The 26,904-nt window shown below is 50.2% G+C and overlaps 1 protein-coding gene across 4 annotated transcripts in view; it reads left to right on the top strand.

Annotated features, from left to right (window-relative positions):
• Positions 1-26,904, top strand: part of CNTFR (ciliary neurotrophic factor receptor) — a 201,870-nt gene that overhangs the window by 128,905 nt on the left and 46,061 nt on the right. For all 4 annotated transcript variants that reach the window (XM_027906219.1, XM_027906233.1, XM_027906241.1 and 1 more), the window contains one exon: positions 14,581-14,811. In XM_027906219.1, coding sequence (XP_027762020.1) covers positions 14,581-14,811 — 231 coding nt within the window. The remainder of the gene's footprint in view (positions 1-14,580; positions 14,812-26,904) is intronic.

A 26,904-nucleotide genomic window follows, 5' to 3' on the forward strand; every position in this document is an offset into this window, starting at 1 on the left:
TGCCTGCAGTTTGCCATGGGAAACCTCCATGTCTGGCCGTAACTGTGAGCCTGAGGACCTGCCACAATCCTTGCTAGCTGCTGGGACAACTGGAGGGGCTGGGTGCAAAGCATGAAAATCCAGTGATGTTGGTGAGGAGTGGGAGGAGGCTGCTGAGCCCTGCAGGATGTCTGCTCTTGGGAGGGAATGTAGCATTACCTAAGATTCAGCAAGGCATCAGTCTGGTAGTCACATCCAAGTTCCAGTGCTCAGCAGACTTGAAAAATAGTTTTCTTTTTGTGGTGGGAAGCACAGGGCATTGAGTTTGCCTCTTTTTTAACTTTGAGTGAGGGTCCCTCTGTGTGGCATGGGGAAGGGGCAGCTCAAGAGCTTGAATTTCCCACTGGTGCCTCCTCACTCACACAAGCCCTTTGGCAGGGGTAGAAACCATGGCCACAGGCTCAATTGCCAGTGAGCTGCAGTACTGTTCCCACTGGTGCTCTAGTGAAGTCCACTCGCTCTATTGGAACTCTTCCCTGTCTCCTTTGCCCTCTAGGTGCCTCTCCATCTTTGCTCATTAACACCCAGCCCTTGCCTTCCCCTCTCCCAGTGTCACAGGGCACTAAGAGAAAGGGTGTTGCTCCTCCTTGGTCTTTGGGGATGCTCGTGCTCTCTCCCTGGCCCCATGCAAGCATCCTCCTCTTAGCCTTGGCTGGGTGTAAAAGCTCTGCCAGCTCCATGGTTCCTGTTGGTAGAGAGCCTTTAGGGCTGCCTGCAGGCCGCCTCTTTGCTCTTCCCATCGCGTCAGTGGCACTTCGCTGATTTACTGCTGCAGCACGCTGGGTCTGCCCTGGCACAGGTAATTCCTCCACCTGTCAGCTCGGAGACAGGCATGTCCATCTGTCCATCCCATCCTGGCTTGCAAAGAGAGTTTCTGTTGTTTTCAACACAAGCTGCTGGAGACTGATCCTTGCTTTTATGGAGTGTGAGCCCTGAATATTCAGGAAGCAACACTGAACTTGGTTGTGACCATGGTTGGCAGGCTCTGGCCCTTAATTAATTAGCATTGATTGTATTTCCAACAGTGGAGGAGGGAGATGAATCTCAGGGAAGCAGTGAAGTGTTGCAATATAATCACTGCAGCTATTTACGTGCTGTTGATCAGTGCTCTTCAAAAGTTACATAGCTGCTGCATTGGCAGCATGGGAGAGAGAAAGGAAAATCCCTTGGGGGGGGAATAGTAACCACATGGGACTTCGGAAGCTATCATTTTAGACGAAACATCTGTTTATACGTCTATGGCGTGTTTTTTTTTTTTTTTTTTTTTTTTTTTTTTTTTTTTTTTTTTTTTTTTTTTTTTTTTTTTTTTTTTTTTTTTTTTTTTTTTTTTTTTTTTTTTTTTTTTTTTTTTTTTTTTTTTTTTTTTTTTTTTTTTTTTTTTTTTTTTTTTTTTTTTTTTTTTTTTAGATTTATTTTCTGGTTCTTGACTCAGTCTTAGCAAAGGTGTTGCTCACATCTCCTGCATGGCAGCAGGGTCTGTTAATCCCTTGTCCACCAAAAAGTGTTTTTTAAGAAGTAGGAAGTGCCTTGTCTCCCAAGAAATTTGGAGGAGGTTGGGGGAGGTGGGTAGTGTTGGATCAGTCACTTTAGGATGGAGGCATCTACCCTATGTGAACAATGTACCCAGCCTATCTCTGTGTTGGTGGACCATCTTACTCCAGAATCTGGGCAAGTCTGTTCCAGTGAGCTCTCTGAGTCCATGGGTTTTTGTACACATGACGCATTTCTTTCTCCATTTTTTTGCAATTTTATTCTTGGTGGTGCAAGAGAGATGCCTCCAGGCATCCTTCTATTGATCTATGATTAGGACTAAGGGACATAAACCCAGAAGGAAAATTTCAGGATTTAGGTAGGCAGAATTAATCCCGTTACATCCTTCATCCTGCCCTAAATTGCAGCTCCAGAGTGGAGAACCTCAAAGCGGGAGCCACCACGAGCACATCACAGCTTTTTTTAGTGTTGTTGCCTGATGTTGCGGAATGCTGAACGTTAAGTGTCTTTACTTTGTGCTGTAGCGTGGTACAGCTCCCAAGCTTGTCACTGCACAGCCCATTGCCCATTTGGGCTGTGACAGCATGCTGGGAGCCCTGGGCTCCAGTGGATTTTCTTTCCCACATAACATGTGTGCATGGATACCTTGCCAGCGTGCTGGGAAAGCAGTGCCAGGGCTGGATGAGGGGTGGGAAGTGGGTGTCAGCAGGCAGAGACTTCCAAGTCAAGCCTGGTAGCACAGGGGATTAGTGGATACAGGCTGTTGGGTGATTTAATTGTGTTTTCCTTCCTCCAGTGAGTTTGTGCCATTTTTCTTAACTTGCTTAGCTCTGAGGAGTTTTTTAGTGTAACCTTTATTTGTGAAAGGCTTTTTGTTTTGGTGCCTCAGAGTGAGCACTGCAGCAGCTGTCTCATAGCCCACAAGCAGTGTCTGAGTGCTGGCATCCCTGGGGGCACAGGGAGGTCCCAGGTAGATAAAAAAGCATCAGCTCAAATTAGTTCTGTGCTTTGGGTTTTTGTATTTCAGCAGGATCAAGGGAGCCCAACCAAACCCTGGTGTCAATATACCAGGTGCCACAGGATCCCGAGAGACAGGAAAAATCCGAACCCAGCTCTGATGCTGTCAACTCTCCTGGGCCAGTCATTTCATCTGCTTTGGGGATTTCAGCTCTGTCTGTGTGAGACAGAGAGAATGATGCTCTCCTCGTTTGTCTCACTAGTTTGTGTTGTGTTTTGGCGAGAGCTGCATCTTTCTGGTGCCAGGACGAAGCAGTGGATGACAGGGTGGCCGTCCCTGGGGGCTCTAGGCGGTGTGGCAGCATGAGTGCTGAGGAGGAGCTCTGTGCTGGGATCCTGCCCATCCCATGAGGGGCATCTCCCTTGGGAAGCAAAGCGCTTGCTGCCAATCTGTCCTGAGCAAAGTTGATTGGGAAAATCCTCAGGGGAGCCATTTTCTGTTGGAAATGAAGTCCCGTCAACATCTGAGTGTTTTACAAAATTATATTTCTCTGTCAGGGGAAAAAAAAATAAAAAAAAAGAAAAAGGGAAGGAAGGGTTGTAGTTTGAATTTTTGGTATTTTTCAGAAATGGTTAGGTTCATCACTTTTAATTAACACCCATTTCCCCCTTAAAAAAAAAATCACAAAGCCTTTTGTACAGTGCAGAGCAGAGGTTTTGAAAAAAAAAAACAAACACCCTGAAAAACATGAAAACCTCTGGTTTCCTTCTGAAGGAAGAAACTTAGCGCTTCTTTTTTTCTTTTTTTTCTTTAATGAAGAATTTTTGTGAGTTTGAACTTTTGCCCTCTACGGGGCCAGAGCAGCATTTTCTAACTTCATGGCAACCTGAGCCTTTGCTGGCCTTTGGCAGAGCCATGCGGAGCTGCAGGCACCGGAGCCTGGAGCCGCCGGGGCACCTCCTCCCTCCCGTCCCTGCACCCGTGGCTGCTCTCCCGTTGCCGTCCCCTGTGGGCCGGCAGCCGCACTCCCTGGGTGGGCTGCAGAGGATCCTCTTATTGCTGTGCTTCAGTTTTTCTATTCACGGCCTCAAGCTGGAGGTAGGGGAAGAGCCACTGGCTGCCTGTAGCTGCTTTCCGTGTGTGTGTGTGTGTGTGTGTGTGTGTGTGTGTAGATTTGCACTGATTTTTCTCTCCTTAACGACTTTCTCGTATTTCCCCTCTGGAAGGCAATGCCTAAGGTTGTCTGCAGGCTCCTGCTTCTGGGCAATTTTCTCCTCCTCATTAATACCCTTTATTCCCTCATCCCTTATCCTCTTCCTCCCTCCTGATAGAGACAGCCTCTCACAGCCGACTCATTTCAGAGATGTTTTTTAACTGCTGAAGCCGAGATTTTTCTCTCTCCCATCACACTTAGTCTGGAAATGAGAGGGGGAAGCAGGTTTTGGGTTTGGTTTGAGATTTTTTTTTTCAGCAATAAATAATTTCTGGATGCTGAAGAGGCAGGAGAGTAAAGCTGGCGTTAGGCTACATTGAAATACTCCATTTGTTCTGGGAGTCTTTCTCCCTCCTCCTTCAGAAAGTTTCCTCTGGTGTTTAATTTTAAAGCAAGTCACTATTATTTTTTGTTTCCTTACTTTCCAGAAGAGATTCCTGTATTATTTTTGCTTGCCTGGAGATTTCCATGTACACCAGAATTTTTTTATTTGGCTTTTATTTCTTTTCTGCTTTCTTTTTGTTGGGGTTAAAAGCCCCAAGTCAGCAAGGTACTTAAACACATGCTCAAAGTTAAGGCCTTGCCTAAGTGTTTTGCTGACTTGGAGCCAAAGATATTTTCTCAAGTCCTTTAAATGCTTCAGAACCTGAATTCAAAACGTTTTACAGAAATTCCAGAATTCAAGTGTCTCTTGTGCTAATAATAGTTGTAATTCAGTAGTGCCTTCAGAAAACTGGAGGTCTGGACGTGGTGAGCTTCTGTATCGTCTTACTTTCAGAAAATATGCTTCCCTAAAATCTTCTTCTGCTTCAAACCCAAAAGCTCTCCAGAGAGCGGGGCACGTTTATTTGTATTTCAGTCAATGAACATAACTGGCCTTTTACCTGTTGTTTTGCAGTATGACACTCAAACCTTTTAAGTGTTGAAATTTAGGAAATAATGGGCAGTTAGTTCAAGTCATACTGAATGTCTGCTCCTGAACTAACATTTGCTCATCATCCCCAACACAGGGAATAAAAAAAAAACCACACCAAATTGAGGGCTCTCTGAAACAGCAACATCAGTAATTGGAGGCTAGGGGATACTCTGAAAGGCAGACTGAGCTCCCAAAAGCTGCGCTGCTCTCTTGCTTTTGAGAGTTTAGTAAGAGGGATGGCAACAAAAATGGAATGGAGAGGACACGGCAGTTGGTAGACAAGCAGGAAAAGCTCTGTGGAGGAGGAGGAGGTAGTGTTTCTAGAAGCAGAGAGGCCACCAACATCAAATAGAAATTACAGGGTGGGGTTTTTTCAGGCTCTGAAGCCAGGACCCCTGCCACCAGCCAGCCAGTGGGAGCTGTTTTGGAGCTTCATGAAGAGCATCTGCTTCATAGGTTTTGGAAAGGGTGCTGGACATTGGTTCTTAGGGTACCAACAAGGGAGCAGGGCCAGGCAGGAACTGGCTTAGTTCACAATCCTTCAGGGAGTTGCATGCACCCTCCTCTGAAAGTACTCTGTGATGCTGCTGGGAACGGGACCTACCCAGCTGAAACCTCCTGGCTTACTGTGCTCATCTTTAGGCTTTCTTCTCAGAGGTGGTGTGATCTCCTGTGAGCTTCTGCACTGTGCTTTGCAGGGATATGAACGGAATGTATCCATCCCATGACTCTGTGGTAGGTGCACATCTGTCCATGCTCATGGCAGGGAGGCCGCACTAATGATCTTCAAAGGTCCCTTGCAACCCAAAGCATTCCGGGATTCTATGACCTTCACAAGAAAGCATGCAAAACCTTAGTTGGCCCAAAACATCATGCACTTTCAGCCCTGTCCGTGCTCTCTCATGGATGTACATTTTGCTGCAGGGGTCATCCATGTAGTGCCCAGAAATCCCTGTCTCTCCTATCTGCCCAGAGATAACTACAAAAGGTTGTTCCACCGTCAATAGCTCTCTGACTACAGAGTAAGTTGTAAATACCCAGGCAGTCTGTGAATTTATGGGTCTTCCTATAGGGCTGAGCCCCACGAGGAGCTCAGAAATGATTTGGGGACCACAATCCTGCAGTCGTGTCATCCATTTGTTCAGATACACCTTCCAGCCCTTAACCAGAGTCCCAGCCTCATTCAGCCCCGGGCTGGAGCCTGCTTCCAAGCTCAGCTTGAGATCCAGGAGCTCTCTCCTGGAGTTCTGTTGTGTGGTCTATAGTGGTCCATTAGCTACACTTATCTTGTGTCTCCGCTCTTTCCAGTGTGATATGAGTCTGATATGTGCCCATCTTTCCCAGCAGAGGTGCTAGCACCCAGCAGACACTGTGATGGGTGGGCTGCAGCTCTGCAGACTGTGACACAGCTCAGCATGTGCCAGTGATCCTTTCCAGGTTTGGCTTTGCTTAAGGATCCTTCAGAGTGAAAGGCATGAAATGCAAATGTAGTATCTTGTAATTACCAATGCAAATCCCAGTGCCTTGTCTTAGTTGTTGATACAGCCCCTACAGGGCAGAGTAGATGAGTGCCTTATTTTTAATATTGCTTTGAAATCAGCACTGGGCTCCAGATGTGCAGGAGTTACTTGGAGGAGTGATGGTGACTGAGTCACACCCCCCACGCCCCCCCACCCCAAAATCTGGGAAAATGCTTCCCCTTTTATCAGCATCTATTCTTCTTCCCCCCCTCTTCCTCGTGCTGCCCTGGCAGCAGCTCAATTCCTCTGCTACCCTGTAGCTATGTGCACAAAGAAAAGTCTTGGTGTTGGTGCAGGGGGAAGAAATCCCTTGCTTGAGAAGAAATGAGTCCTAGGGTGTAATTTCTGGTGGATATAGAGATGGAAGGAATAGTAGTGATGCTTCTGTTGGGAGTTGCTGGGCACAGGGCATCAGTGGGAATATTTCAGTGCTTCCTTGTCCTCCCTTGTCTTGGTACAGAAGGTTACAACCCTGTTTTGATTTTTCAATCCCAGTCAAGCTTGGATAATGCTTTTGGGTCCCATCCTTGTGTGCAGCGTACTCTGTGCTGCCTCCTCCTTGCGAGGCTGGGCTGGAAGGAGGAGGATGATCCTCCTGTACCTGTGGTTAAGAAAACAATGAGTTTTTTCCATCCTCAAGCTGCAGAAGTTTATGTGTTAAGTTGTAGCGGCCCCAGCTTCAAGCCCAGCTGCTGCCGATCCACCCAGGGGTGGGAGCGTTACATGTGTAAGCGACAAGCCACTGGCCCACAGCAGGCAAAACCCAAGCCAACAGACAGACAGAAAGAGCCTGAGGGGCTGAATTTTAGAGCTATTAAATGATTAAATGCAAGGGAAAAAAAAGTTAATTTAACATCGCGGTTGTGATTTTACACACCCAAGAGCCTGGAAATTGAGAGCTCTGCTTCTCACACAGGGATCGTAACTTGGCACAGCACAGATTGTACAGTATGTAAAATTAGACTGGAGAAATAGTAAATATGCTGCAGGGACCAATACTGTCTTGGCAGAAGGAGGATGGACTGAGTGGGACCCAACAGGTCTTTTACGCCTCTGACTTCCATAATTCTGCGCTAATAAAAAAACATTGCAGAATGCCTGATGCTAATCCCCAACCCTGAGTGGGGTGAAGCGGGAGCCGGGCTGTTGTGTGAACAAATAGCAGTCGCCCCCAGAGTAATCATGTGGAGCAAGGCTGTTATTTGGGGGAGGGCGTGTGGGCACTGGCAAACAGTGGTGAGGAAGTGTGTGCTGTGTGCCGGGATGAAAAGGCAGGTTGAGGTCAGCGGGGTGCGAGGAGCCCTGACGTCTCTATCTGGCTCTAGCTCCTCCCCAAAGCTCAGTAAATACAGGTGTCTTCACGCTGTTGCTGTACCACAATGAGCTTTTCTTGTGTTTATAGCTGTGATTTGGGCACCTAATTCTGAATCATATTGATTTCCCCTTAAACGGCATTGAAAAGCCTGATCTAAGCACTCTTTTGTAGCCTAGAGTTATTTGTCCTGTCTGCATGAAAAAGCAGGACCAGAAAACAAGCCTCTAATTCATCCATGGTGCTAACACCAGTCACTCGGCAGCAAAGGTTGAAGGCTCGAATAAGCCTGGCTTGAAAGATATTGGTGGGATTTTTCTGTTCTGTGCTGGTTCCCATTAGTGCCATTCATGTCCCCCTGTCTTCCAACACCTTCCCCCCATATCAGACCCCCCCCCCCCCCATGCTGGGGTAGCCATGATGTAGTTGCAGGGGACTGGAGGAATTGCTGCTTTGCCATGCCACTGCTCTTCCTCAAGATGAGTCATCTCAAGTTGACTTTGCAAGGAAACGAAGTGGGCAAGCCTTCCCTTTGCCTTAGGATGAAAATGGTGTCATAGCTCAGCCATCTGCAGCAAGGAGAGCACTTGGAGTCCCAGAACACTTGGACCGGAAGAGTTAGGACATCCAAGTGATGTCTTACCAAGACCTTCCGGAAAACAGATCAACGCATGAGCTCAGGTTCCCTCATGGGATGCAAGAACAAAGTCTCCTGTGGGGGGAAAAAAAAAGCTAAGATCATCAACCCAACAGAATCCAGACCTCTCTGCTGCAGGGCAACTGGGACAGAAAAGCAGAAATAACAGCAGAGGTGCATCTTCTCCTGGTCCTGGTTGTGTCAACCGAGGGTGATCAGTGATAGAGGTGTGTGACCACTGCAGATGGGTGCACACCAGCATTAGCACCCTCTGGCAGAGCTCACTCCTACCCTTAAGCCATGGGAAAGGGCAGCTTCTTCGGAGTCTCCTACCCGTGTATGGCTGAGGAGACTCTTGTTGCTGAGTCAGGATGGACTTGGTTACTGTTCCCAGTTTTGCTTGGCCCCTGTGACCAGGGTCAAGTTATTCTTCAGGCACCACATCCCTTTACAGTTCCCACTACTACTCCCAACAGGAGCAGAGTATGATAGCACGAAGGAAAAGAAGGCTGTCTCTGACATGGAGCCCTTTGGCTTACAACCAGGAGCACTGCCAGCATGAGGCTCTGAGCTGATGCGATTTGGCAGGTCTAAAGAGAGGTTTTGCCCCAACATTGGGGTGAGGAAAATGCAGCAATACCAGGACAAGACAGAGATATAAAACTCTGCCCAGGTGAGGTCCTAGTCAGACCAGGCCAAAGCTGTTGATTCAGCAAGCCTGATGGCATGGTATAAGCAGAAAAATGGCACTAAGTTACCTATCTGCTAAAGCAGCACTCCCCATCCTGCCACCATGTCTGCCACCCAGGGCTTCCCAGGGGACCACAGCCCAAAAGGCACAGGGAGCTGATGCCTCCCATGAGGCTGAACCAGTGCTGCAGCAAGGACTTGGCCCTTGCTTCTGCTGTGAGTTTGTGTGGCTTCTGCTTCCAGCAGTGGATCTCTGTTCCATGGTTTCTTACTGGATTTAGCACTGTGTTTTTTCCCAGGAGGGTGCTGATGCCCTGCCACTGTGTAGCCTTGTTGGCCCCTGTGCACAGGCGATGCAAGGGCCACCATTCTGACAGTGCTGCCATCCCAACTGTGTCACTGGACCTCAGTCTGAGGGATGGCATTGTCAAGCTCACAGCAGAGCAGGCATCACACCTCACCACCGCTGGACCATCGGGTCCAAGAGGGGGCCCATGGATTGAATTATCATTTGTGACAATGGAACATTTGGTGGTAAAAGTGTCATTTCATCCTCAGAAAGGCCCAGCAGATGTTGCATCAGGGTTGATGGGAGAAGCACCAGCCTTGTGCAACTCAGCAGCTAGGAGGGCCATGAAGCCACTTGTCCTCTCATGATGGACATCCCCAGCTGGCTTTGGGGTGCAGCCGCAGAGGGAGCTGCACTCAGCAGGCCAGTGGTGGGAGGTGAGGCTGCTGCAGAATGGGAGGAAAGCTTCTCCAGGGGGAACAGGGCTTTGCCAACACTCACAGGAGAACGCTTTGTGGTCGCATCCAGGCTGAGAGAAGAGGTTTTCCTGCCCTGGATCTTGCCCTGAGCCAGGCACGTAGGAGGGGTAAAGTGCCTCCTTCACAACAACCCTGAAGTAAACCAAGGTCTGCTTCCAGGCTATCGTGGCATGATTGAGTACAAGTCCTTTAGCACCCATCTGTTATCTCTTAATTAAAGTTTCTTGCTAATTATTTTTTCTTGTCAAGAGCAAAGCTGCTGACTCCAGGGATTTACCAAAGTAGAGCAAACAAATGCAGGCTCTGCTTTCTGCAACTCTTCATTAATGGACAAAATTAACTTGGAACAGTCCATATCTTTGGCTACATCAATGACACTTAATTATGCCTGTTTCCTTACAAAGATGTATCCAGTTTTAAATCACTTGTGGAAGAAGTGCCTCCTTAAGCATGAAATTTCTTCTCCTTGAAGGGAAGGTTTCTGCTGGCAACAAAAGCCGTGCAAGGACCAAGTGGCACCAAGGGGAATAGATGTGAGAAGATCAAGGGTGGGGTGTGCTTCAAGGAGCTGGTGTCAGGAAACCCTCTCCAAAGCCAGAGGCTGTTTCATCTCAAGAAGGGCATACCTCAGGGCTATGAGGCTGCACATGGGAGTGGAGCCACTGGCATCCCTTGGACACAGTTGATGCTGCTGAGGCCAGTGAACATGGGTCCCGGAGCAAGAGAGAGGCCACAGGATGTGCCACTACCCTGTCCAATGGCTGGAGAAGGCCAGAACATCCTCCCCTGGCCCCCTCTCTGTCCCCTTGCCCTCTCCATCCTCTTGGGCTCCCAGCTGATCTCTTGTGGGCTGATTTATCTCATTTACCGTGGGAAGTTGAACAATGCAAGGCCTTTCTGGTTTATCTGCTTGGAAAGCTTTTGGCATAGTCCTGGCACCATGTAAATATTAAATATATAATTTATTGTGTACACAGACAGCTAATTAGCCACTGAGATAATTACTTAGGGCTAGTTTCTTAGCTCTGAGAGGGAGGTACAAAGGCTAGGGGGGTGATGTGAATGTCTCTGTCCAAAGATGTATGTAATTCTCTATCCTAGTGCAGAAATGCTCCATGTCCTGTCAGGGAAAGCAGAGACATTGCTCTTCTCACTGCTTCAGTTTCCTGAGGCTGTGCAACCTTCAAAGTGCTTGTGCCTCTCCCCAGAAATGCTGCAGTGCCTTCCTTTGCTCTCTCTCTGCCTGCATGAGCCACAACCCCACGGTGCATTTGGGCAGAGTGCTCCAGAGGGAATAATTGTTCCAGTCTATCTGCAAATTGCTGTGACAGCAAGGACAGTTTTGGCCTCATGTTTGCCTGCTGGATGTTGTCTTGCTACAGGCCCTGGCTCAAAGACCCCCACTGAAGGGCTGCAGCGAGTGCTGGTGCCAGAAATGCAAACCATCTTCTCCACTTCCTCTGCTGGCTGTTCCAGTGACCCCTCAGGCATGTGGGCACAGACCCCCAGCGCCTCATCCATGGCACCATATGTGCTGGGTGGGACAGTGCCCAGCAGCACACCTGCCATGGCTGGCAGCTGCCCATGCTGCCAGGGTGGGAGCTTCATGTGGAGCAGAGGGAGAGCAGCCAGTGGAGCTGGAAGGTCCCAAGAGGATTTCCTCTCCTTCTCAGCACAGTGTCCTCAAGTTTTTACAGGTCTTCCCAGTGTTGTTGCCCTTTCAGTCTCGCTATAAAGACTCAACTGCCAGCTGTTGGCTCTGTTTCTGCCCATGTCACTGTTTGATGTCCATCCAACAGGGCTGGCCCTGCAGCACAGGCACCACTGTGGCCATAGATCCTGTATGTTACCAGTTATGTGATGACAAGGACTGCAGACAAACCTCCCTTCTCTCTCTGGTCAAGGGAGCTGTGAAGCTCTGGGTGGGCTGAAAGGGGAGTCTGCCCATTCCCAGTCTACAGGAAGTGGAAACTCCCTGTAAAAGTTCTGGACACTGTTGTCCATCCCCATCCTAAAGCAGAGCTTGTGTCTGCAGTGTAAAACAGGGCTGCTTCAACATTCTGGGGGAGCTGCCACGCGTTTGCACAGCAATATGGTTGGGTGGGGCTCCCATGCCTGGAATGGGGTGAGGAAGGACATGGAGACCTGTACCTGCTCCAGTAAGATCCTCAGCAAACCCTGCTGTGAGAAATGCTTCCTCTGAAGCTGTGCTTTGGGTTTCTGCTTCATCAGAAACCTTAAATCATTGCCTTGGAAAGTAGGTTTCAAAGACCTGTCTTCAGGAATGGCTCCCTCAGCCCTTCTGGATGAATGCTGATGTGTTTGTTCTGTGTTTAAGGACAAATAAGAAATAATTCAAGGTGCCTTTCCCTCCTTCCCGGCTTAGTCCTTCAGCCACTAGCTATAGACAAGCTCTCAGCCACAGTCATGAGAAGTAGAGCTGGATATCCCAGAGCTTTTTGTGGGCAGGCAAGAGCAAGGCAAAAGAGGTAGGTCTGTGGATGGTGCACTGTCTCCAGCGCTTCTGCCAAGCAGAATCCCACATGTAAGAACAAGATAGTCAAAGGCCATGTGTGAGCCAGCAGGAAAGGAAAGACAAAATGTCTTTACCTAATGCAATAGAAGAAATTAGAGGAAAACTTGAATAAGATGCTGGAACTTTAAAGTACACTCTGATACCTGTATCTGTTCATCCACCGTCTGCCTAGTTGGGTGTCCATCCTTCCATTGATCCACCCACCCACTTATCCAAAGGTCCCCATCCTTGGCTCGTGTCTGAAATGGTCCTGAGGCATCCCACCAGCATCTTACTTACTACAACCCAGTTTTTCCCTGTCTTTTCCTAGCACACCCTTTCCCAGCAGGGGTAACATCCCCAAAGGTGCTGTATCCCTGTCAGAAGTAGGTGTCCTGACAGACCAACTGCAGGAGGGCGGAGATCTTCCAGGCTCTCCTCCAAGGGCCAGCTTTACCCTGGGTCTCTCTCCTTTGCAGGTGGGGATTAGGCTGTGGGCTTTCATACAAGGAATGGCTGGATCATGCCCGTGTGGTCCCACCTAGGAGCTGATGTCTAGAGTGGGAGAAAAGAGCAGGACAAGCCTGGGGGCTGCTTTTCCCATCCTACTCCACCATCAGCTGCCTGCAGCTGCCCCTGGCTCACTGGGCATCTTGGTGTTTTAGTGCCCTGGGTGGTGTCTTCTGCTATGAATTCATTTACTTAGTGTTCCCCTTATCAAATGTTGACATCCATAGCATCTGATGGACATGGATTTCTGTAATTTAATCACATTTCATGCAGAAATATCCACTTCTTTTTGTTTGTTTGCTGCCCCTTATTTTATTAGGAGACAGAGCAATCAGTCCTTCTCTGTTTGTCCTCTCATGTCACCCATCATTGCTAAGATCTCTGCTTGGTTGTCTGCTTTTATGGATAAAGGGTTTGAGTTTACTAAACCATCCTTATGTAGGATCTGCTTCCAGCCTTTGCTGTTCCTATTTCCTTCCTCTGCTCTGTTTTTAGCGGTACTGTACTCCTTCTAGCATGGGGACAGATTTGTTCATGACTTTAAGATTACAGTGCTTTCCATTTTGGGTTTGGAGTCTTGGTCACCACTGAGCTGATGTTTTCAGGGAAGTGAGTGTGATCACTCCAAAGTATGTTTCCTTGAAGGCTGTGGCACGTTTAGAACCGTGAGTGTGTAGGGGAAGCAAGGCTTCATTCTCCTGGTGTGCATCCCAGTGCGCATTTATCAACACAGGGTAACTGCCTGGTGGGTCTGTACCGTGACGTACTTCTGCAGCACTTTGCAACCCTGCTGTGATTTGGCTGCCCTGACAGCCTCAGCAGCACACTGTCTTCTCTCGCTGCCTTGACCCCCTTTTACCTGTGAGTTATGAGGGTGTTGGGCAGACCTGATCCAGCTCTGATCTCTGTCAAACTTCACCAGGGGATGTCTTCTACTGCTACATTTGACAGCTTGCTCTTACCTTTGGTCTCGTGACCTTTAGCTGCTATAAATCCCTGCAACGACTTTTCCATGTGTCAGGGCTGCTTTGTTTCCTTGGAAGGCACCTTGTCAAATGTGTTTTTGAAGCCCAGGAGTATTTGAGAACTGAACCACCCTCATCTGTGCACGAAGGCTTGATGAAGCCTTGAAGGAACCTCATCTCCCTCTCATCTGCCCATCCTGCTTCACCCCGTGTCATGCACACACACACACACACATGGTTTTATCCTTGCCACATGCAGCTCAGCACAGCCAAGTGTAACAACATGGGAAATATTCAATTGCTAAGGATCATTAATGAATGTCAGCTCCAGCTCCTGTCCAGAAACCTGAGAAAATTCAATTAGGCAGCTGGTGCCCAATGAGCTGTGATGCCCCACTCGTGAGATGCTACATCAAACAGCTCAGCAAGGCATCATGTTATTATGGAGAGAATAGAAAACCCAGACAGGGAGACAAACAGCACTGCATGCACCAAGCAGCTGCCCCTTTACAAAGCACAGCACAGTTGGGTTGCAGTCCTCCTGCCTGGTTTCCTGGATAGGGAATTGCAAGGAGAGATACCTGCTTCCCATCTCTGCTAGGAAATACGTGTAGTTTGCTGGTGACAAGTCCTGGGGCTCTGTCATCTCTCTGCTGGGAGTTTCTGATGCATATGTTTGTGTCCTCTAACATGTAGATATGGGAATGGCAATGCCTGGATGGTGTGTGTCTCTGGCCGTGCTGTGGGCAGGTTTGGCTGATGAGCCATACATACAGCCCCAACGTGTCTCCTCCATGGTAAAGGTCATCCTGCGGGCGGAGGTGGTCCATGGATTCTAGTGCCCTGGTATTTGTCAGTCAAGGTTCAAATAAATAACTGTTAGGTCCAGGGGGGAGAACTCAGGCTTCCCTGGCAACCTACACAGTGTCAGTTCATGCCCCAGTCCTTGTCTTACTTCCCAGATGGGATGCTAAGATCCCCTCTTCCAAGGCAGTTGTGCCCACGGGCTCTGAGCTATCCCATTTTTCTCCTCTTTCTCCCCACAGACGGCCACACCCAGTACGAGCGGGTGGGTGCAGACGTGACCATGAAGTGTGGCTCCATGGACTGGGATGCCGCAGTGACCTGGACAGCAAACGGCACCGATATCGACGAGTCCCACCTGAATGGGTCCTACCTGATCCTGAAGAACGTTGACCTGGCACAGAGCGGCCAGTACTCCTGCTACGAGGGCTCCTCCTGGCACCAAAAATACCAGACCACCCTGAGGGTGGGAAGTGAGTACCCTAGCATGTCACACTGAGATAACCTTCCTAACCCTGTGCTTTCCATACATACAGTTGTCAGCTGCACACCACCATATGAGCTCCCTATGTATGGCATACTAATCCCAGCGGAATGCTGGCTGGAACCAGTCCCTCCACCCCAAACTTTTCATCAAAGCCAATAGGTTCAATGATGCCTCAGGAATAATTTGGGAAGGGATGTAGCTTCTGCATCCAGCCTTGTGCCACAACAACCATCTCTGCAGGTGGAAGGAGTTGGGGCTGAGCTGTCAGAGAAGATTGCAGTCAGGAAGGAGAAGTCCTGGCTGGGTTTACTGCAACATGGTTGTTTCAGAGGAGCATCCAAAAGATGCTGGTGATCCCTGTGTGTTTGCAGGGTCGTGGGTGCACAGGATGTTGGAGGACAGCTGCACATTCCCCAGCATTTTGCGTGTCTTAAGTGCAAGATTCACCGATTCACAGGTCTCTTCGTGGGGAGAGATAAGGGTTGTGCTGTACTTCACATGATGCTGAGAGCTGATAGCAGCTGTGCGTTTTGGGGACTGCTGTGTTTGTACATCTGATAGCAACTGTGTGTTTCACAGTACAGTGTCTGCAACTGTCAGCAGTGGATGTCTGGGAGCACCAGCCGGCATAGCCTGCTGTGGGATGATTGCTGCTGAGGATACTGCGAGGCACCAGCTGGATGCTCTGCCATTGAGGGATGCATCATGTAGATAGTTGTATGTTTCCAGGTTTGGAAGAAACAGCAGAGCCTTTCTCTCCTCCTCATCTCACCCTCCGCACCTTGCATCAGAGCCAGGGTGGTGTTTCTGTCCTAGACCATGGTACAGAGGCAGAGGGTCACAGGAGGATCTGCATAAGCCCTGAAAATTAGGCAGGAGGGGTTCAGTGCACCTGTAGAAGAGATTTTGGAGATGCTGTATGGTGTCTGACTCATGGTTTAGGGTCATCTGGGAGGGATCCTGGCACATGGGCTACGGAGAAGGAATGCTGGAAGAAGCTGAAAAGCAGTGTGAGAAGCAGATAAGGGGAGGCAGTCAGCAGGGCTCACACCAGCGAGCAGGTGTGGAGGCTGGGAGCATGGCAGACAAAAAGGCCACTGCCTAGCAAATGAGTTGGGAGCCCCTTAACTGCACTGTTGGGGTGAGGAGTATTCACGAGTATTTCAGAGGCAGAACAGGCAGCTGGGTGCAGTGTGGGCAGCAGCACAAGGAGGTTTTGCAGCTCCTCTGCTTGGGCACGTGCTCACCAGATCCTGTCTAGGGAGAGGCTGTTCCAGGCTGTTCCAGGCTGTGACAGCGCATGGGGGGCTGTAGCCCAGGTCTGCAGGAAACGAGGGGAGGGGGGAGGGGGCTGCAGCCTCCAGCCACCTCCTCTGCAGCTGTGGCATCGCTGTGACTCTGCAATGGCTCCTCCATCTGCTAAGCACCTCGCTAATAGTAATCCCTGTCAATCCGCTCAGGGACCCGTGGGAATTGCTCAGCGTTAGAGCCCAAATCCTGCTGTTTCCCATTACTGTGTGTTCCCATTTGCTGGAGATTCACAGCCCCGCCTTGAGCACTGGGTAGCTGAGGAGCCCAGTTGGACACTGGAGGGGCCCAGCAGCCCCAGGAGATAGGGTGACAAATAAATAAGCGAATGTCTGGTGTTGTTAACACAATTAACTGTGCAAGGAACTAATCAGGTGAGACGCTTTTAGAAGTAATTAATTTAATTGCCTGGATTTTAATTTAATGTTCTCTGCGAGGTTTCTTTTCCCAGCGCTACCACCCCCAACCCCAGCCTGCATACCCCTCCCCACCCCAAGTTTCCTGGCTCTGCTGGGTATTATTGATTCCCTGGAGGTGTGTGGGTGTGGCTTCATGCAAAGGAGTGGGTTTGGGAGCATCCCAGGAGGGGATGGAGATGGGCTTGGGCATGGAGGTGCAGTTGAGTGACTCATGGGACGTTTGAGCATGGCCCTGTGGTAGCATCCCTGCTGCAGCTGAGTGCATTGGGAGCACAAACCTGGGATTTGAGGGATCTTGGACTGTTTCATTTCAATTGCATGGGAAATTAAATGAAAACAGGCCTATGCCTGCATTTTTCTCTTTTACTGGGGCAACAAGAAAGTTGACTGCAGTTGGGAGAGAGGGGATGGGGGCTGTGAGTGGACAAGTGCTGGAGATCTCATTAAATAAACGACAGTACCTGAAGCATGCCCCACAGGCAAGCCAGGAGTGCTCCTGATCTTACAACACCACAGGAAGGATGTGGGGAGGGAGCGGAGAAGGGTCGAGGACCGGGAAAGGGTGTCAATTAGCAAAGCAAGCTCTGTCATGGGGGTCAGCGAGCACAGGGAGAAAGGGAGACCTGCCAGGAGTCAAGCTGAGTGAGACCTTGCAGAGGAAATGAAAAGGCGAGTTAGCCACATAAATACAGAGCAAATGAGGAGAGAAGAGTAGAGCTGGCTCTGCAGACAGGTTTCAGTGGAGATTAAAATTAAGCTTGGCAGAGCTCGATACCAAATGAACCCCGCTGGGTCTGAGTGGCGATGCTGAGAGCGAGGGCATCACAAGCTAAAGGAGAGGAGGGAGGATAAAACCTGGAGATGATCCCCTGTCATGGAGGCACCTTCAAAGAAGACAATGCACTGAAGGCTTGGGGAACACCTCATCCCCTGTGTGAGGACATCTGTTCATTAGCAAGGCTCATTAGGAGCTGAGAGGTCAGTGGTGGCACCCAGGGCTGTGGGGAGAGGCAATGTGCCTCCTGTGCTTAAGAGAAGGAAAAGTCCCGAGCAGACAGCCTGACCCCACAGCACAGTGGGGCTGTGGGGCATGCTTGGAAGAGGGAGCAATTAAAGACTTGGAGACAAATGGAAAATGGGAGAAAAATACAAGGGGAGCTTGCCAGGGATGTATCACACCAAATTAACCTGATAGCTTTCCTTGATAAGGGAAACGATTTTCTAAGCCCAGAAATGTGGTCGATTTAATCTGTCTTGACTTCAGTGAAGTATTTGCTATGATGCCACATGGGAAATTATGAGTTAAACCAGAGAAAATGTGGATTAGTATGAGAATTGGAACACAGCTTAGAAAATAGCTAAGGGGGATCAGACTGTGCTGAAAAGGGGAGCTGCTGGGAGAGATGTGAAGCTTCAGCATCAGCGTTTGGACCACTCTCAGTGGTGTTATCCATAATGGCCCTTGCCCAGAAAGAGCCAGGGGCTCCTGTGGGATGTGTCAGTGGCTGTGGGGGTACCCAGGGATATCTGGGGTGGGGATTTCTTGCGGAAGGGGTCAGGATTTTACATAATGGCACAAGCACGAGTGTGAAGGTGTCTCATGAATGGGCTTGATCAGGCAGGGAGGGAGGACACAGGTAGCTCATCTGGTCCCTGGGGTGGGGTTTGACACCCAGGTCCACATCATGGAGGATGTGGCCAAGAGCCCACCAGCACCCTGCAGAGACTGGGGGTAGCTGTTTGTCTTGTCCCCTTCAGAAATGGGCACACTGGTGCTCATACAGTGGGACAGTGTGCATCCAGGGATGATAAGAAGGAAAGGCCCACAGGCCTGCTTATCCCTAAGGATCCCAAATCATCCCTAGCACAAATTGGCCTGGGGGAAGCTGGCACTTCTTCAGGGAAGCCTCTTGCAGCACTTCTTCAGGGAAGCCTCTTTCAGGGCACTTGGATCAGTGATTTGTTTGTCTGCCCCATTTTTCAGGCAGCTGAGTGGGGGGTGAAGCACAGGAGAGCAACCAGGATGCTTTGTGTTTATCTTCAGTGATCACCTGCCCTGCAGCCTGGAGAGCAGCAGATGCCCAAGTACAGCCTGAAGTAGGAGATGGGTCCAGGCCTTTTTGCACACCTGGCCTGCTCCTGTGGCCTGAGCCTGGGGCTGAGCACCAGGAGCAGGCAGGAGGGAAGGGAAGGCTCTGGGTACCAGGAGTGTGGTGCCGGGCTCCTGGCTGCCCCCACAAGCCATAGCTCTGCATTTGGAAACGCGCAGCCGGAGGGCCCGGGGGTGGATATAACAAAGACGTTGGGAAATAATGCACTCTTGAGGTTTGGCACACGGCTCTGTGCGTTACAGAATGTTATAAAAATACTGCTAATGGGCCAGAGAGGAGTGGAAACGCACGGTGGAAAGGCTGCCAGAAGCCAGAGAGCGCACATGGGAGCAGGGAGGCCTTGTGTGCAAAGAAGGGAGGGAAGGAGGGAGGCAGCCAGGGCAGGCACCCTCCTTCCACTCCTGTTCTTTCATCCCTTTCTAATCTTCTTATCTCCATCCCAACTCAGGAGCTCTGTCCATTTGTCCGTCTGCCCAGCTTAGGGGAGGACCGAGCCCTGCCAGCTGGGCATCTGACCCTCATCACTCTGCCCACTGCCTTGCAAGGCTGCTGCCCAGTGCTTTGGAGTGCAGGCAGGGATGAGGTCTGTGTGGGAGAGGAAATACAGCAGAATTTCCTCCAGCAGAAGAGGCAGAGAGGTTGGGATGCAGGCAGTGGAGTCACCGACTGTGTCACAGTGGTGCTGTGGGGTCTTGTAGCCTGGTGCCAGCCCCAGCTCTGCCCCATGGGCATCACTGCCTCCCAGGCAATGAGTGGTGGGAAAGGAACTGGGAAAGGGACTGGCAGAGGACAAGCAGTCCCAAGCTGGTCTGCTTCCTCCGTGTCTGTCACTGCAGTGCCTGGCGAGAGAAAGGGGAAAAAACATGCGGTTTGACGGAAAATGACATGGAAAAAACAACCAAATTATCAGAAAAACAAACAAAGCAAAACCAGAGAGAGGGAGGGAGGAAGGGACAAACCAACAGGAACCACATGTGAGCGAGGAGGCCAGGAGAACCCGAGTGTGTTCTCTGGACTGATTAGCAAGCAATCAAACATTGGCCACTAATAAATAATCAGAGCCTCCCTTTTCTCTGTCTTAGAAGTCTTTTTCCTCCCAGCTGGGCTCCAGCTGCAACCAGGGAATTGTACTGCAAGTTTGCATCTATTTTTTGTTGTTGTTTTTAAAACAGTTTTTCACCTATCACAATAAAGAAGAAAAAAAAGAATGTAGTGACATCACCATGTAAAACATCCACCTCTGCATCCCAGGAGTGGGATGCAGCACCAGGGAAGGCATGAGCATCTCATGATGGGCACCAGATAAACAGTGGGGGAAAGCAGTGCCAGAGACTGGTGTATGTTCGCCTGCTTCCATGGGTTGGTTTGGTGCAAAAAACTGCAGGAGGGCACTGTTAATGTGCCAGCTTGGGAGAACAAAGGTTTGGCCGTCTTTGGCAGCCAAACTGGTGAGGATACCTCCGCCTCAGAGCAGGGTGCCTCTGGTCAGGCCAGTACTCCTGCCACTAGCACAAATGCTGATGGAGAAGGCCCGGGCTTGGGGTCAGCATATGCAGATATTTCCTTGCTTGTGTCCAGCGATCTGTGACGCAGAGCTTGGTTTTTGTTGGGTTGTGGTTTTGTTTTTTTTTTTTTTTTTTTTTTTTTTTTTTTTTTTTTTTTTTTTTTTTTTTTTTTTTTTTTTTTTTTTTTTTTTTAAAAAAAAGCCCTTTTGATGGATTTTTCCCCTATGACCTTATCCAATCCCTTCCCGCGGTGATGTAAACTTAGGCTATTTCAAGAGCAACAAGTTAAACACGACCGCGACCGTTCCCTGGCACCAGGGCCAGCTGGCAGGGAGCAGCGCCCACCCCTTCGATTCATCCCTCTCACCCTCCAAATGTGCTCCTACCCTTTGGGGACAGGCCCACGCAAGGTCAGCCCCAAGGCTGTGCCCAGGCAGTGCTTGGGGCAGGACTACGTTAATGTGGGCCAAACCTATGGCAAGAACGGAGCCAATAAATTTAAGTGACTGTTGGTATTCCAGCATCGGGAGATAACACCCCAGAGCTGTTGGGTTTATTGCTACGGATGGGGTTACTTTTCCCCGTGTGCCTACTGGAGGCTGGGTAGGTGCAGTGTCCTGGGGTGATTCACAACCAGGCATCACCCCCAGTTCCTGAGAGCCACAGAAAGGAGGTGTGACAGCCAGGGTCAACTATCTCGCAGGATTGTTTCATTCATCAAAATTCGGCTTTATTTCACGAGGCACGCAGGCCCTGCAATCGCTGCCTTCCCGTGCTATGCTGTGTTTTTTGTGGCTGGTAAAATTCAATGGATGGACTGTGCTGCCAGTGACTATATTTCAGGTCTTGGCCCAGCCAGGAGCTGGAAAGGCATACCGGGTAACAGTATGCAAATCACTATCCCAGTTTTTTAAGGAGAAGGAAAAAAAAAAAAACACACCACCCGAAAAACCCCACCGCACTCCCAAATGCAATTAGTCCTAATTGAATTAGGAGCCGGACTAGAAAAACAAACACGTTTGCAGGCGGCAGGCGACCTTCCAGCCCCGTCCAGCAGGATGCACGCTGTGTGCCGCAGCGGGGAGGGCTGAGTGAAGCTGTGCCCCGTGGCCTGCGTGTGCACACACCCGCCCCGCTTTCACCCGCGCGTGCACTCACCCGCGCCCCGCTGCATTCCTCTCGCCCTTCCCCTGGCTGGGCTGGGCAGCCAGCCCAGCTGCAGCATAGCAGAGTGATGCTTCTTTGGCTCGCTGCATAAAACATGATAATCTGGGGCAGCCGGTGTCAGAAACAATAAAAATATCCCCTCTCCCGTCCTCGTGGCTCCCCCGCTTCCCGCAGTGGTGAGGCCAGGGATGCGTCACGTGGCATTTATTCAGTGCCACGGCGGCATGGGACCACAGCGCTGGCAGCTCTGCCCTGGTCTTGCCAATGCAGTGGCCTCTGGAGCCACTGCCTGAGGGAAGAGCATGCCCAGGAGGTTGCCAGTGCACGCAGTGTCCCACATCCCATGGCAGATCCCCATTGGTACCTGAAGGAACATGGCCCCATGCTCAACCCCTCTGATTGATGAGCTTGTGCCATGTTGAGTGCCATATATGGAAAGCTCACAGCTCCACTTGAGTCACAGCAGGAGCATCTCATGGCCTCATACGTCCCACTGTGAAGGGGAGAAGGTGGTCATTCCCCCCCTTGCCACCCTCCTCAAGTGCCAGCATTCTAGGGTTGCCAGTAACCAGTCAGACATAGGAATGGAGTGTCTGTCAGAGACGGGCTGCTCAGAATGCCAGAGCCCTCTTAGTGAATGTGTGAGCCTGAGCTTTGGACCTACATGTGAAGTAAGCCCAGAGGCTCTCTGTGCGTCCTCTCTCCTGCAGCTGGGCTGGGAATAAGCTCATGGGATGGGACAGAGGGGGAGCCTAGCTCCAGCTGCTGGGCTGGAGGAGGAAAGGAAAAAAGGCCTTGGAGCTTGGCAGCTTCCTGGGAAACCCTCCCTGTTCTTGCCTAGCACGAATACTGAATACGGAAGGCTTTGTGCAGCACCAGCATCCTGTGTCTGGGGTGGATGGCAGCACAGCCTCCTTCTGCTCTCCTAAGGTTTGTTTATCCTGCTTAACATGACAAAAACAGCTCCGTAATTAAAGAAGCCCAAGTGTAGTCTAAACAGCTTCCCACAACCCTTGCACAGCAGTGCCAGGAATTAGGGGTGCCTAGGGTTGAGAAGACAAAGCCGCCTTGGCTTAGGGAGGGTTGTCACAGGCTGGGACCTTGACTGCTGGGGTGAGCGGAGGGTACCAGCTCCGGTGCTCTTGTTTGCACTGACCTCTGTGCCAGGAAGGATTTTATCTGAGCTGCTCCTAAGTGCCCCTTGTCAAAATATTTGGTGCAAACTTCCTGCCACCCACCAGCGATGTGTCCCCAGCTTCCAGGGTGCTGGGAGGGGAGGCACTGGCTGGGATATGGCCACCTCCTGTCAGTGTAGCAATGGGGCAGGGAGCAAAAGTGGTTGATGCTCCACATGTGAATGCTGCTTTCTCTCTCCACCCACAGCTCAGTACAGCTGTGGCACTTAAAGAACATCACTGTTTGCTTCGCAGACGGTGCTGAAATAACATATCACCAGCTGGTATCACCAGCACAGGGTGTAGCTCTTGTCACCCGCCACATGTGCCCAGATTTGCAGGCACCCAGGCCAGGTAGTATCGCCAGGGATGGGAAGACCTCACAGAGGGGATCCTGTGTGGCCACATCTCTGCTGCCTGAAAGGAGAAGAGATGGCAGGCAGCAACAAATCCTCATCTTTTCCCAGTTCCCAGTACTTTTCCATCTCTCTCTGAAACTTCTGGTGGTGGCTGGGAACCATGGCAGGGCCTGGGCATGCAGTGAGGTGTCAGCCAAGGGCTCAGCAGGGTCAGGGCAAGATCCAGGGTACTTTGGTGTGAAAGACAGTGTCATTAGTTGTGGTTTCCCAAGCCAGTGAGTCTGCTGTAAATAATTTAGCAGACTAAATGTGTGCTAACAGCGGGTCAGAACAGGGAGCAGAGGAGAGGGAGCAGAATTTCGGATCTGGAAAGCAGAGAAGGACATTGCGATAAAGTGAGATTATTTTCTTGCTGTTAGCAAGACGGGGTGGTGTCTTCACCCCCGGAAAAGGAGTCAGAGGATTCCCATGCCCGATGGATCCCTTCTCTCCCCAGTCCCTTCCTGAGCTGTCAGCATCAGTACCAGAGGCAACTACAGGACAATTTCCAGTTGCTCTTGCTCCAAGCACTTTAATGCTGTTTAAACAATTACGCAGTTGATAAATTTTGACAAGAAGAGATAGAAATAGCCTGGGAGAGCCATGCAGTAGAAATGCTCTAAACAGATGTCCCTTTTCTCCCCCTCCTATGCTCCCTGGGGTTCTTTATCGTTTGCTGCCAACTAAACAAGGCAGCATTTGCATGAGTTGCGATGGTGGGGAGGGGGGAGCAAAATGCCTTATTAAAATGGTTTATGATACCATCCCCAGGGTGACTGCTGCTGGTTTTCTCTCCAGGATGTTCTTCTCTGCACCGACAGGAGATATACATAGCCTGCTGAGCGCAACTAACAGTAGGCTGGGTGTCCTGCTCTCCACCAGCTCACAGGGTACCAGACTGGGCAGCCTGGCTGCTGGTGGTGCAAGGGAGTGAGAAGGGTGCGGGCTGTTTGCCCAAAGCAAGTGATCAGTGACCACCTGATGTTCCAAGCAGCATGGGGAAATCTGGTCTTACTATGGGGACATCGAGCAGAGCCCAGCAATGCGTGTGCAGAAGCTCACGGCAGCAGGGACCAGCAGTGGTTCCCCAGTGCTGCAGTTTGCCCCAGCGGAGAGAAGTTGAGGACAGAGCAACTACAAGGCCAGGGCTGGATCAGAGTCAGGTTCACAGAGGAAGCTTGATTTCCTGTGTGGCTGAGCTTGGACATGTAGGAAGAGAAGTTGGATGCTGCCATCCACCTCTGGAGGCCAGGAGATCACTCAATGGGTCCATTTCAGGAAACACTGAGGAGGTTATGAGTTGTAGCTCAGACCTTGGTGCTCTATTTTTGCTCATGTGGGGCTGTCTTGTTCTGAGTATTCCCAGCCCTGGATGTTTTTCTGCCCCACAGTTTAACAGTGTGAGTGGCTTTGTGTTGAGCACACCCCAACTCTGCATGTTCCTTAAGGAGCAGCTTTGCACAGCATGGCTTGTCACATGTCATGGATGCATCCTGTCCTCTTGGTGAGGGAAGAAAGCAGAGGGCTGCAAGCAGCTCTCTGCCTTTTGGCTGCTTACTGGATGCTGTGCAACCTGTCTGAGACAATGCCTGCTCCTGGCAGGCTGGAGCTGTAAAATATGTTGTGTGTATGATGAACGAGCTGCGATTTGTCATGTCTTGTCTTTGCAGTTGACATGATACCAATTTGCTTTTTTGGGTAATAATCACCTTGCTGAATCCCTGCCTCTGATGGTGGGGTACCTGCTGATGGTGTGGCCCACAGAGCACTTCTCCCAGAGAAGTGCCCAAGACAGTATGTGCTCCCAAAGCCATCCCCGCAATTAGGTGAGACCCCAAAGCATCCAGTACCACATAGGCATCTGTCTGAGCACAGAGTGGAAGATGCTGGGCAAAAAGTGCCTGTGCTCATATCTCTGAACACATGGTGGTCTATGGCACAGCCTGTGCATAACTATGCATTAACACCTGAGTGCTGCAGCATCCCTGTATGCACAGCAGTGTCACGGCACAGCACGATGGGTAGATCTGTTGCTTGAAAGTGTGCAGTGGATTTGAATGTGCCTTTGCAAAGAGGGGATGCTGGCATGGAGCATCTCTGGCTGTTGTGGGTACATTTCTTCTCATCCCTCCAGTGCTAAGTTCATCCCTGGTGTCTGCATTTCGACCCAAGCTGCTCCCCTTTCCCTCTGTGCCTGACTGACCTGAGTCACCAACCAGGTGCAGCTGCCCTCTGAAAAGGCTCTTGGGCTTTACCAGCTTCTTCCTCCTTTTCCTCTCTTGCCTTCACTGAAAACCAGGGACATGAACTCCCATGCTGCACTAGGGATATAGGGCAGCCTGTTCCATCTCCCATTCACCTCCCTGCCATGGAGGAAACCCCCAGCTCAGTGGAAAACAGGGGAGTTAGTTAAGAGTCTAAATAAAAAGGCAGACAGGGAAATTAAGGCACAGACTGGGGAGCAATTTTCCAAAGCGACAAAACTGGGCTTAAAAACCAGACTAATGATTCATTGTCATCCTCACCTATCAGGCTTTCCAGATAGGGTGTTCTGGGCTGGACACCCCCAGTTCCAGAACTCCTGCCCACCGCAGCCCACCCCAGGGAAGCAGCACACTCAGATCACACAGGACTAGGTATTTCTGTATCACACTGTGGAGTGAGGCATCTCACAGGCGGCTAGCTTGAAGGCATCACTCATGGGCAACCTCCACTCATGCTCCCCTTTCTGCCACAGCCTCCGTCATCCAGCCCTTGCTCTCATCCCTCCTCATTCTCATGCTGCCTGGACAAGTGAGGCAGAGCTAGCTGAGCATGGCTTTGCTTCTGCTGCCTTCTACTCATAGAATCATGCATTCTAAGGAAGGGAGAATTCCCTTATCTCCAGCTAACCTGAAACATTGGATGTAAGTGGCTAGATAAGGTCCAAAATCAGAACTCTGCACTCCTGGAGAAGAGAGCATGGAGGGAGGTGCTGGTACCATGACCACCCTTGCTATTCACATCAGTGGAAAGCAGGTGGGAAAATACATCTGTGTTGTTCTGTGCAAGAGCACCAGGCTGTTCCTTGCTGAAAGTGTTGCTGGTGACACCTGGCTTTTACAAACACCACTTGCTTTGTTAGAGCAGCATTAGCACGCCAACAACACCCACATCTCCAAAGGCTCAGGAGGAGAAGCACCACTTGCATTTTTAGCTGCCAAGACAGTGTTCATGAATGCGATTTTTGCCATAGTGGCACAAAGACTGCTGCGTCAGCCCACAGAGGTTGCTGAGGGGTTTGTTCAGAAGTGGAAAAGAGCGGTGGGGTTTCTCGTGGCCGTTAAAAAGCTCACAAAGCTGCTGTGAGACATGGTCTCACAGCATCACTTTGCAGGCATCGCTTTGAGGCATTCCCTTCTCTTGCTTCCCTGTCTCCCAGCAACTCCCAGCAAACTTCAGGGATGATTCTCATTTTGGGGTGAGCAGAGTAGCTGTCTGGGACTGGTGGTGGTGGGAGGTCTGTGCTGCCACGCACCTCCAGGGTGTAATTATGATGAAGAAAGCACAACTGCAGAGAGTGCAGAAGATACCTCTTGCAGGAGGATGCCAGGATGGAGATGCCTCAAACTGTGAGTTTGCACTGGGACAGGCTGGACAAAAAGGGGGCTCTTGGATCCAAGACTGAGCTAGCTCTGCCAAATGCTGCACACGTACAACAAAGACAGTAGTAGGTCCTTGCAGATTGTTCCCATGATGTTATTCAAGAAGTGATTTGAGAAGGACCCTGGGAAGCCAGGAAAGTAAAGAAGGATGCGAAGGGAGCAGTGGAACTGCCAAAATGAAAAAGACTTAAAATAGTCTGTTCAGTGCCTTCAAGGAAAGCTGGAAAGATGCCCTGACTCCCGTTGGTAATTACCTCCAAGCAGGGAAGATACTGGGTACTAAACCAGCAAGCAAAGGCATAACTAGAGCCAATAACTGGGAGCTGAGCACAACCACATTTGAATTAGAAAT

This window comes from Empidonax traillii, unplaced genomic scaffold (genome assembly GCF_003031625.1).
Source record: "Empidonax traillii isolate 1590-97213 ecotype Southwest subspecies unplaced genomic scaffold, ASM303162v1 scaffold26:size2357266, whole genome shotgun sequence".
Taxonomy (NCBI): Eukaryota; Metazoa; Chordata; class Aves; order Passeriformes; family Tyrannidae; genus Empidonax; species Empidonax traillii.